General features: G+C 32.5%; 2 protein-coding genes and 1 non-coding gene across 3 annotated transcripts; all 3 read right to left on the reverse strand.

The window, feature by feature from the left end:
• Nucleotides 1–276: 276 nt before the first annotated feature.
• On the reverse strand, nt 277–1,100 carry LOC148200941 (AT-hook motif nuclear-localized protein 17-like). The gene has a single exon (XM_088111488.1). It carries the CDS (start codon nt 1,053–1,055, stop codon nt 465–467), a length of 591 nt encoding a protein of 196 aa, XP_087967614.1. The 5' UTR covers nt 1,056–1,100; the 3' UTR covers nt 277–464.
• A 2,427-nt stretch (nt 1,101–3,527) lies between these two features.
• LOC148200942 (uncharacterized) lies at nt 3,528–7,128 on the reverse strand. The gene is made up of 2 exons (XM_088111489.1): nt 6,075–7,128; nt 3,528–5,292 (listed from the first exon to the last, which is right to left on the reverse strand). The coding sequence occupies exon 2, from the start codon at nt 4,937–4,939 to the stop codon at nt 4,424–4,426; it is 516 nt and encodes a 171-aa protein (XP_087967615.1). The 5' UTR covers nt 4,940–5,292; nt 6,075–7,128; the 3' UTR covers nt 3,528–4,423.
• LOC124845510 (U2 spliceosomal RNA) lies at nt 6,925–7,120 on the reverse strand. The gene has a single exon (XR_007029457.1). It is a non-coding gene; the product is annotated as a U2 spliceosomal RNA (small nuclear RNA).
• Nucleotides 7,129–12,395: the final 5,267 nt, after the last annotated feature.

Below are 12,395 nucleotides of genomic sequence, written 5' to 3' on the forward strand. Positions count from 1 at the left end.
TCCATATCTTCTCTTCAAGGTAGAATCAATGAAATATTAAAGAAAAAAAAAGTGAATTAAGCTAGAAAGATCTATATCTATCTATCTATATATATATATATATATACCTTTTCCAACTTATACCTTTTCCAACTTGTTAAGAAAGATTTATAAAGAGATCCTATTACATAAACTTTATGTTTTATGCTTCACTAACCATTTATTGATATGAATTTTAGTCAAATTAAAATAGCTATTATTAAAAGGAAAATGAAGAAAACATATATAAGGAAAACCTAAAGGGAATAATTGATGTGAATTCATATAAAAAAAAAAAGAGAAAAACACTTGATTCTGTTACATACACATGTCTCTAGATGTTAGGTAATAAGATCGAAGCTAGACATGCTTTAATTGCTACCTTGAATATATATGCATTAGGGTTACAATTATTATATCCCATCATCTATAATTGTTGATACACTTTAAAATTTGTTCACAATAACAGCTGTCACCATAACTACATTCTGTGCAACAACTTTTCCTCCAACTCCTCCGATGAAGGATTGTTCTTTGATTCCAGAAACAGAAATGCCGAAAGAACAATGAGGGTCCTTGTTAAGGGTTGATGATAAAGAAGCATTATGTATGTAAGTACCAGTGAGGGAAATTAATTTGAAAGGTCCATATAGAGTGAAAGGAGAAGCATGACAGTGAGTGTTACGAATAGTGACATTGGAAACAGTTCCTGAAGCATTCAGCACTATGATGCTAACTTGGTGATGACGAGCGAATTTAACAATTGTCCTAATCACATCATAGCTTTCAGGAACTTCAATGAAAACAGGTTTTACAACACTCTTATTGGCTTTGTCAATCACAAGTAGTGGTTTTGGCTTGTTCTTAGAACCTACTGGTCTGCCAAGTTTTCTCTTTCTTGATTGATGGTGGTGACGAGTTGTTGAAGATGATGGTTTCTGCAGAGAGGGTGAACCAGCAACACTATCAGTATCAGTGGAGTGGTCAAAAGAAGAAAGAGAATAGGATGATGGAAACACAATATCAGATTCAACCATTTTTAAGGGTACTTAGAAAGTATTTCTGAGATTGAGATGGATGAAGGCTAATGAAAGAGGTATATAAAGAGAAACAGAAAGGGAGAGAGAAGATAAGAGTTACTTTTCCAGAAGAATTAAGGAGAATAAATTGGAGACAGTTAAAGAAAAGAAAAAGTTGCATGATTGTGTTATCTTCTTGGAATTATGAAACGAAGTGAATTTTAAGGTTACAGTTACAGTTTCATTGAATGGGGAGTTATTACAAGATTAATGAATCTTTATATGCATGGAACAAAAGATTTTAATGTTTACAGCACTAGTCACATGATATTAAATTCTATTTATTTATTTTTTTCTTTTTATGTATAGAATTTTTCATTGAAAAGTGCATGATAAGATTGAGACTAGTTTTTGTTTACAGTAAAAAAAAAATGAGATTTTTCTTTATATTTTGTTGAATATGAGCTTTTTCTTTTCTATATTTTGTCATAATTAACTCATACAATTTAGTTTATATTTTCTTGTGTTAAGATTAGTTATAAGATACAGGAATCACAAAAAATAGCATTTATTTAATATTTTCTCAGAATGAAGATTAGTTATAAGATACAGCAATCACGAAAAATAGCATTTATTTAATATTTTCTCGGGATTAAGATTAGTTATAAGATACAGGAATCACGAAAAATAACATTTATTTTATATTTCCTCGGTTGGTTTGGTTATAAGATAGATCTTATCATAAAAGTTAATTTAATATAGTGTGAATCAATGACTCACATATAGATATTAAACTTAAACTGATAATAACAAATACTATACTTGATCTTAGTCAAAAGTGGAGAAAGGTATTTTTCAACTAGTATAAGTCTTGAAATTTATATTCTGAACTTCAGCTGCATGTCAGAGTCCTGTTCAACATGGGACTTTATCATGCACCTGCTCCAACAATGTCCTAGGTCGTAAAATCAAATAACTTAAAGTTGGGTCAACAATATTGTTCAAATCTCGTACTGACAAGTGAGTTCAAACACATTACATCATTCTGTGAAATAACAGTTTGTTTGAATGTATTACTAGTTCCTCTGATGTTTCTTTCCATACACTTAAGTGTGGTTTTGAATGCTTCAAAATGGGTAAGAGAGCCTTTGTAAGCTTATCAGTAGCAGCAGAAACATGACAGACTTAAGCTGTTGGTTTAGTATCTTCTAAAAAACATCAATTAATTCATGCTAGTTGTTTGGTAACAGTGTCAGTCAGTTACTTGTGTCCAGATTCTTGTTGAAGAACATTAGGAAAGAACAAAACTGACAACAATCCAGATTTCATATGTATATGATGAGGAAGAAATATAGAAATATGTTGAGAGTCATGCATGAGAACAAGCATACCGCATAGAACTGAAGACTTGCAATCATAAGAAGCAGCCCGAGTCACTAGTAATGAAGAGTTTGTCGATATCATAAGAAGAACAAGATATACAATCTGCTGCCACTAAGCATTGGAGATATGTAATAGAGATTTGTTGATTTTTATGCTTTGTTTTTTAAATTTTAAAGACTATTCAAACTTACTTGGGTTTTGGTGTTCATTTTGAGATAGATGTATGTTTTTACTCATTTTTCCTCTTAGTTGGTATATGCACATGTGTTAGTGCTCTTTATTTTATTTCCTTTTATTTGACTGTATTTTATTTTATTTTGGAACATCTTCACCATCATGCTATTAATATAGAGAACAATCAGATTTTGGAACATGTTCACCATCATGCTATTAATATACAGAACAATCAGACCTTGCTGGGTGGTTAGGTTCGAATTTGATAATAATTCACAACAAAGTCAATGTTAAGGAAACAGAACATATGTCTCATTAGATTTTGAAAATTCATTTTATTTGTGGAATTAAGTTAAAACAAAGTATAAAGTGTTCAGATGATCGAAACTGTTAAAATCTTCTTAATGTGATTTTCCTCATCAGTTTTTTATTGTTCACGACATATCCTTTTCAAGTACCAATTCAGATGAACTTTTCTGATACTACTAATGACATCTAAATTGAGACTGAACTTCTCTTAATTTTTACATATTGAAATGTTAGTTTAATGTCCCTTTATAGAAGAAACTCAACTTTCAATATCCACTTGCTTGACTTTCAATATCCACTTGCTTGAATTCAAACAGTGTAAATATGTAAATGGAACGTTGGAGGTGAATTTTGATGGTGCAACCTCATACTGGCAGCAGATCATTGTATAGAATTTAGGCATACCCTTACTTTTCTTATTTTGTGTTCAGTTTTTTGTACTCTAACTCTTCATTTTCTCTGTGTCGTTACAACAACAAAGTTATAGTGAGATATTTATATATATATATATATATATATATATATATATATATATATATATATATATATATATATTTTAGGGGACATTGATGTACATGATATCCAAAAATGGTCCATTGATGTAATTCTGATAGGAACCTAGAATTGAAAAGAGACAAAAGAGTAATATTCTTTATTGTATAGAGTGTATAGAACACAAAGAATAGGAGAGCACTCTCTCTTCCAAGGATTTCCCCTTCACAAAGAGCCAAAGCTCAATCTACAAGATTATCCAAAAGTAACTTCACACAAGAGCTCTCTGCCTTCTTATACAGGCCCCCCAACCAACTAACCAAAACTCTCAACTAATTCCTAAACTGTTTCGTTTTATTTTGCACACATTACCCATTATAACCTATTACATCATATCCTATCATTACAACCTGCTGCAAAACAACCTTGTCCTTAAGGTTGGTATAGTAATGCTTGTTCCCATGGCTCATCTTCATCATAGGAAGGGAACCCACTGGCTACTGCCCTCCAATTAAGGTATGGAGGGTTGGGTGGTGGTCTATATGAAAGAATTGTTGACTCCTTTAAGAGTTGCTTCTTTTCCAGAATTTCCATGGACCATATGATTGTTCTGTACTGTTTTCTGACCTGGTGACCACTTACATATGGGCCTGGATTTTAACAATTTTTTGATGAATGATCAGGAATTCTTTTCTCTTCTTCCAACCTCGAAACTTTTTTTGTACTTTTATAGCAGCAGCGCTGGATAAACCCTCTCCTTGTCCAGAATTGTTCATCCTGGAAGCTAAAAAGGAAAGAACTTGTTGATCTGACCATCCAATTTCTTCATCATCATCATGTTGAAGTAATTGTTTCCTCTGAATGTTGTATTGCAGCCCCGCAAAGAAATATCTCTGCCATTGGTCTTCTGCTGTTTTATATGTTTGTGACAACCATATCTTGAATTCTTGGATGAATTTTCCTCCACTCAAAACAGGGGCATCTTCTACTTTATTTCCAGCCATCATAGTCACCCTGTTCCCACCATATTATGCTTTCTTTCCTCTGTCTTCACCCTTCTTCACTGTTTTGACATACACATCACAACCGACCCCACTATCTCCCCTTGAAACAACAGCTTTTGCCACTTCCTGGGCAGCAGTAAAAACAACAACTTTTGCTATTTTCTCAACAGTAGTAAAAACAGTAGCTTTTTCTACTTTCTCAGCAACAGTAAAAACAACAACTTTTTCAACTTTCTCTGCAGCAGTAAAAACAGCAGTTTTTGCAACTTCCTCAACAGTAGTAAAAACAACTTTTGCAACTTTCTTAACTTTCTTAGCAGCAGTCACATCAATGTCTCCATCATAGTTTTCATCATTGCCTTCCTCTCCACATATATTTTCTTCTCTCCTATCCTGCCCTCTAATTGTTGCAAAACCATCAACACTCAAAACAGCAGCTTCCGTTTCGCTTTTCTTCTCACTATTGGTTGAACTTTCTCCTCCATATAAGGGTTTCTTGGCTTTCTTGATGTCTAGCAGACTATCTTGCCCAGCCTCCATACTTATCTTTGTTTCTTTCTTCCTTTCAAGACATCTTGAAGAAATTCCTCTCTCCTTCCTATTTTTCCTCTGTTAACAGAATCTTGATCTCCATTTACAGACCCTGGACTGCCTTTTAATCCCTTTTCCTGGTTCCCCATCCTTCCTCCAAGAACTTGCAAGAGTTCTCTAAATTCCTACCGCATTTCTTGCATATTTCTTCTCCATTCTACCATGCTCATTTTCAGTTATGCCCTGCTCTGTTCGCTAGTCCTCCTCTCCAAAGTATTGTCTCTTCCTTCCATTCTTCCACCCTTTCTTGATCACTTCTTAATTCGCAACCTTTGATCCGGTCGTCCTCTCCTAAGGGTATCCTGCAGGTCAGACCAATTGATAGGAACCCAGAATTGAAAAGAGACAAAAGAGTAATATTTTTTATTGTATAGAGTGTATAGAACACAAAGAATAGGAGAGCGCTCTCTCCTCCAAGGGTTTCCCCTTCACAAAGAGCCAAAGCTCAATCTACAGGATTATCCAAAAATAACTTCACACAAGAGCTCCCTGCCTTCTTATAGAGGCCCCCCCGCCAACTAACCAAAACTCCCAACTAATTCCTAAACTGTTTCGTTTTATTCTGCACACATTACCCATTATAACCTATTACATCATATCCTATCAAATTCTGTCATCATGGTAAGTATGGTTACTATTGGGTTCAAATTAGTTCAAATCTAGCACTATGAGAGATAAGGTTATGAATGTCTCCATGAATTTGAGGAGGGGTTCATTCTCTGCATATCTTACTGCACATCCGAACCTTGAATTTTCTGGAGAAGGTTCAAAACAAATCATTCGAGTTTGGGTGGTGGTAAAAAATGTTTGCGTCTTTTGTGTATTTCTTAATGTTCATATGTGAATTTTAATCATGTGAATTCATCCTAGTTATCTCACTGCCTTCTTACTCCATTTTTTTGACTAGATTACTACAATTTTCTCAGCAAAAACTAATAAAACGCCAAGTGTCAATAAGTATAATCCAAACCTGCTAAATTTCTCCTCTAACAACAGCCAATTCCATCACTCATCAGCTACTATGTTTATGAACTTCATAACAGATTGAACCAGAAAGAAAAAAATAGAAACTACTAGATCTGACCTGATGCAGCATAAGACATCTCCAGTGGTCTTAGATTACTTGCTGATATGCCCTCCTTTTTCTGCAACGTTATGAGATCAGTCTACACAACCTCAAGCCCCGCACAAATTGACCTATAAACTAGTTCACACACCTTAAGAACTCCATTAATCATTCCAACACACACTCCATAAATCCCTACTGTCTTCCTCTACAGACTTGTAATTCCCCTATCTAGTGTTGAACTGATAAGACTTCATAGTCAGAATTTCCAGCAGCTATTTATCAAATGTGAAAATAATAACTCAGTTCAAACACATACTATTTCCAGATACTTTTGTGGATGTTACTATTACTTACCATGCTCTGATTCTAAGTGTGAAGAAGTGGTAAACTTAATAATAAGATATACCCTGGTGAGAAGGGCAGAACGTAATTGGAAAGCACATGTTAAGCCTTCACACATCTCTTGCAAGCCCACTTATATATACACTAGGCAATGTATGTGCACAAAAATACAACACTAATGTGAAACTTTAAATTAACAGAAATAGTGCACAAAAATACAACACTAGGCATAGTGAAACTATCACCTAAAAGAAAAAGTGCACAAAAATACAACCACGCCTTTGAAATCATAATCATTAAGAACTAGATACACATACCAACTCAGGAAATCACAGTTATAAATCAAATTGGAAGTCACAATCATTTAGAACTAGATAAACTGTCTGAAAATCAGGAAATCAAGAAATCAAATTTGACTAAATTCAAGAAATCACAGTTATAAATCAAATTGGAAGTCACAATCATTTAGAACTAGATAAACTGGAAAATCAGGAAATCAAGAAATCAAATTTCACTAAATTGGGTGGGACGCACCAGGTCCTTGCATTAGTGCATAGCAAAGACGATGCTTGAGAGTCTCAGTAGCAAGCCACTGTGATAGACCCTCTCCCTCAAAAAATTAATTTAATATCGTGTGAACCAATGGCTCACATATCAGATATTAAACTGATAAGAACAGATACTACACTTGATCTTAGCCAAAAGGCCGAGAAAGGTATGCTAAATGAAATGTAAGTCTTTGAATTTTATATTCTGAACTTCAGTTGCTTCTCAGGTCCTTGGTCAATGTGGGACTTTATGACTCGCTTGCTCCGGCCATGTCCTAGGTCCTAAAATCAAATAACTTAGGATGAGATCAGATATATTGTTCAAATCTCATACTGACAAGTGAGTTCAAGCACATTATATCATTCTGTGAAATAACAGTTTGTTTGAATGTATTACTAGTTCCTTTGATGTTTCTTTTCTATACGCTTAAGTTTGGTTTTGAATGCTTCAAAATGGGTTAGAGAGCCTTTGTAAGCTTATCAGTAGCAGCAGAAACATGACAGGCTTAAGCTGTTGGTTTAGTATTTTCTAAAAAACATCAATTAATTCATGCGAGTTGTTTTGTAACTGTCAGTCAGTTACTTGAGTCCAGATTGTTGTTGAATAACATTAGAAAAGATGGAAAATCCAATGACAGATGATTGATGATGGTTAGTTTCGGCTGATTTTGATACTAATTCACAGCAAAGTCAATGTTAAGGAAACAGAGGATATGTCTCGTTGGATTCTGAAAACTCACTAAACATTAATGCAAAAATATAGAGAAAGTTTTCAAGAGGAGAAAAGTAATTTAGCAAACTGAAGCACATTTAGACATACAAAATATAGTTATGTACGGGTTTAGAATAATATGTAGAGTCAAACTTGAAACTTACCGGCAGAAGGTATATCTTATGTCAAAGTTAGTGTTTGTTCGGTAGTTATATCAGTTGTAATAAATGCAATCACCTATTTCTTTATCTTAAACCTGTATTTATAGTTTTCGGACTGGACTTTAGATTGGTAGCCTAATCACGGTCCAATTGTTGATAAACATGTTTTGCTTTAAGCTGATTAATGTTAACATTAATTTTGTGAAAACTTGGTCGTTTGGCCAGTTAGGTAATGACAATACGGTCCATCACAAGAATATGATTGTACGACCATTAAATACATTTGGTAATTTGCTTAATCTTTTATATATATATATATATATATATATATATATATATATATATATATATATATATAATATAAATTTTAACATAATACACTTATTTAATGCTTAATCTCAAAATAACAAAAGTTATAACAATGTACAAAGACAATGATGATCAATCCAAGTTCAAAGATGTTTAAATTTAAGAGTATTAGAGACCGTTTTGAGATTCATGAAGAGTTACATTTATTCATGAAGAGTTACAACCATTCATGAAAAGTTAAAATCATTTATGAAGAAATGTAACTAATTAGAATATGGTATCTCTTGGATGTGAAAGATGTCTAATCAACATCTATATTAGGGATGGCAACGGGTCGGGTAAAGCACGGACAGTGCCTACCCGCAACCCGACCCACATGCAAAAAATCGTACCCGTAAGATATCCGCATAAAAAAAATCCACGGATTTTTTTCAACCTGCGGATACTCGTTTTCAACCCACAAATATTTAAAAAATATATGTTGTGAATTTTTAAATAAGATTTAAGTTAAATTACAAGTTAAAGAAAACAATTTAATATATTTGCTACATATTAAAAAGACATAATTTAATTTTTAGACAAGTTAAAGAAAACAAATACTGAACAACTTTTGAAAAAAAAAAGATATGAGAAAGAAACACCCAGTAACTGAAGTCTCAATTTAGTGACAGGATTAACCCCCAAATACCCATCAATGTATGAAATAGAGAGATAAAGAATTTCCAAGAAAACGCAAACAGGAACCCTAAACCCAAATTTCGAAAACAAACTCAATCACAGAAATCTCCAAATCACGATAACCACTAGGGTCTTCAAAAATCCAATCTGCATCAATGAACTAAAATCCAAAAACACTCAAAACACTCATTCGAATCATAATCCCAAAATCGCATCACCAATCAATAGGGAAGAAATCAAGAAACGAACTCCAAAAGTACGAATCAAAATGTGCAAAAGAAACCCCCAAAATCAGAGAACAAATAAAACCCTAATTTCAAATCCCAAATTGGAACAAAACCCTAATCAGAACCGAGAGAGAGGAAGAGGGAATGGAGCCTACTCCCTACGCGAGCTGAACCAGAAGGAAGAAGAAAGGAGTCCTCCGTTAAGAGAGAATTTTCTATTGGAATTCTATGTATATGTATGATATCTCTACCTTTTTTTCTTTTAAAAAAAGGTAATTGAAAGGAATCCTAAGTCATTGTTATTAAAATTTCCCTTTTTTAAGAGTAATAAAAAAATTAATTTTAAAAAATATTAATTAATTTTTTTTTATTTTTTTTCGGGTAACGAGTATTTGCGGGTTAGATAGTATAATACCTGCATCCGATCCGTTTAGAAGCGGGTATTAAAATATCCGCTACCCGTTATCCGTGAGTAATAAATATCAACGGATAGTAACTATCCGTCGTGGGTTTTATCCGCGGATATCCACAGGCACGGATTTTTTTCCATCCCTAATCTATATAAAGAGATCATGTGCTCTATTGATGTACAGATAATAGAGAGACTTTTCTCTACATTCAGTCATTCACTTAACACATAAATCAATTCATGAGAATTTTATTCTTGTTTGACGTTAATACTAAGAGTGAGTAATCGTTGTATTTCTCTTTCTATCTCAAAAGTGAATTTCGTGATCCCCTTCACTCTTATATGGGACGAAATATTGCTTTTAAAAAAGTGTGTATTCATGCCTAGAAGATTATATCAAGTTTACGTTGTTGTTCATCTTATTTCCCTAAGTTCTTGGAAAATTGTTCCAACAGTTTAAAAGCAATATATTCCCTAAGATGACAACAATTCGTGAGATGTCTGCAAACTTTCACAAATTATACAAGTTTGAAGGCGTTGGTTTCCGCCAATGGCAAAAGAAGTTGCATTTCCTTCTCTCGGTTCTAAACGTGGCATATGTTCTAAGTTCTCCTCAACCCAAAGAAAGCGAAACCGATACATTAGAGGAACAACGAAAAAGGAATAAATGGGAGAATGATGATTATGTTTGACGTGGTCACTTTCTGAACGATATGTCTGATCCTTTATTTGACATATATCAATATGTGGATTCTGCAGAAGAACTTTAGGATCAACTTGAAAGCAAATACATTTTTGAAGATGCATCAAGCAAGAAATTCCTGGTTAGTAATTTGAATAATTACAAAATGATTGATGCTAGACCAATTATGGAACAATTTCATGAAATCCAAAGAATCCTAGGAAGTTTTAAGCAACATAATATTTCAATGGATGACATTCAATCTTTCTTCTATAATTGACAAACTACCACCAAATTGGAAAGATGTTAAAAATTCAACAATTATGAATGCTCTCTTGTTTCAACTCCTATGGAACCTAGTTTAAAGATATTACCTAATGGTGGTAAAGTAGTTTCACAACTGAAATATGCAAGGGTAATAGGATATTAAGTACAAGACCAGATATTGCTTTTTTGCGGTAAGCAAATTGAGTAGATATACTAATAACCCTAGTCCATCACATTGGCAAGTAGTACATCGAGTACTTAAGTATTTAAAGAAAACTATTAATTATGAATTAACATGTAGTGGTTATCCTTCAGGTTTGGAAGGATATTCTGATGCAAGTTGGATTAAAAATACAGAAGATTACTCTTCAACTAGTGGTTGGATTTTCCTTCTTGGGGGAGGTGCAATTTCTTGGTCGTCCAAGAAATAAACTTGCATTACAGATTCCACTATGACTTTAGAGTTTATAGCTCTAGCCTCGGGAGGAAAGGAAGTTGAATGGTTGAGGAATCTCATGTTCGAAATATCATTGTTACCAAAACCAATATCACCAATAACAATACATAGTGACAATGCTGCAACATTGGCAAAGGCTTATAATCAAGTATACAATGGCAAATCAAGACATTGCTGTGAGACATAGTTATGTCCAAGGACTCATCAAATATGAAATTATTACAATAGATTTCGTACGAACAAAGTTTAATTTGGCTGATGGATTTACTAAGGCATTGGCTAAAGATTCCATTTCCAGAATGACAATTGGAATAGGAATGTAGCCCATGATTAATCACAAGTAAGGGAATCTTAACTTAACGCTTAATATGACGTTGGGTCTTAAGTTCAATAAGATTAAATCTCTTATTTCATGATTGAAAGCAGAAATAATTATTTCAAGAGTGCTTTAGATCTGTGATGCTTATAAGGTTGACTAGTTCTTAATTGATTTCTTGAATTTATGTTTTGTCACAGAAACATGTTTACCTAAGAAATCATCCCATATAAGAGGAGCTAAGTTGTCTTGTTTACATAATATTTGTACTGAATGATTCTATGAAAACTGTTACTGATATGGCAAGTTGTGATAATGATAGTTGTAAGGGATACTAAAACTCTTCTTTTACAAATTGATTTTCTTTTTGTTTTAATCTAAATTTGTTACATTTTGAAATTAATACCTCTAAATAGAAATATGTTGTTAATTTTATAGTTGAATTAAGTTATATATATATATATATATATATATATATATATATATATATATATATATATATAATCTTATTATTAGCTGAGAAGAGATAGTATTCTAACTTCTTCTAAGAACTATAAACTTGGTTGTCCAGGAAAAAATTTACCCCAAATCTTGTGATAATAAACTTACCTACAATTAATCACAATTGAGCACCACCATCTTCTAGGATTTACAGTAAATCATTTATAAAATTATTTTGATGCTTGAAAGAAAGAATTGAAATGTGATACATTAGTATCTGAAATAAAGACGAACATAGTAATTTTATACTTAAAGAAGAAAATGCCGACTAGTAATCCTTTCATATGTCTAAATATTTTAAAGTTGGATAAAAAAAATATAGGCCATGCAATATTTGTATTTAGTTACTTATCACTAATCTTAACTTTCATATCATATTCTAAGGTGGAACCATATTCTAAATAATATAATATAAAGTGTTTCATGTATTTATCAACGCAGAATCGTTAAATTAATTGTTTTTTCAGTGGGACTTAATTCCACAGATAAAGCAAACGTGCCTTTTTTTTTATTTTTTTCTTTCATTAATAGAACAAATTAAATAATTTTTTTCCTCAAATTGATATATATTAAAATTGGAATCTTAAACATTTCGAATAATTTGTTTATAATCAATATATGCGGAAAATATATTAATTTAGTCATCATATTTAACCCTGTTAATTTAAAAGATTTAGAATAATTGAAAAAATTAAATTAGCTTCCTTCTTTAATCTTAAATATAAAA

Source organism: Vigna umbellata, chromosome 4 (genome assembly GCF_029865625.1).
Source record: "Vigna umbellata cultivar VRB3 chromosome 4, Vumbellata_1.0, whole genome shotgun sequence".
NCBI lineage: Eukaryota > Viridiplantae > Streptophyta > Magnoliopsida > Fabales > Fabaceae > Vigna > Vigna umbellata.

What these genes read in the sequence shown, in the direction of transcription:
- LOC148200941 (XM_088111488.1), bottom strand. Translation starts at nt 1,055, where the DNA reads ATGGTTGAATCTGATATTGTGTTTCCATCATCCTATTCTCTTTCTTCT.
- LOC148200942 (XM_088111489.1), bottom strand. Translation starts at nt 4,939, where the DNA reads ATGGAGGCTGGGCAAGATAGTCTGCTAGACATCAAGAAAGCCAAGAAA.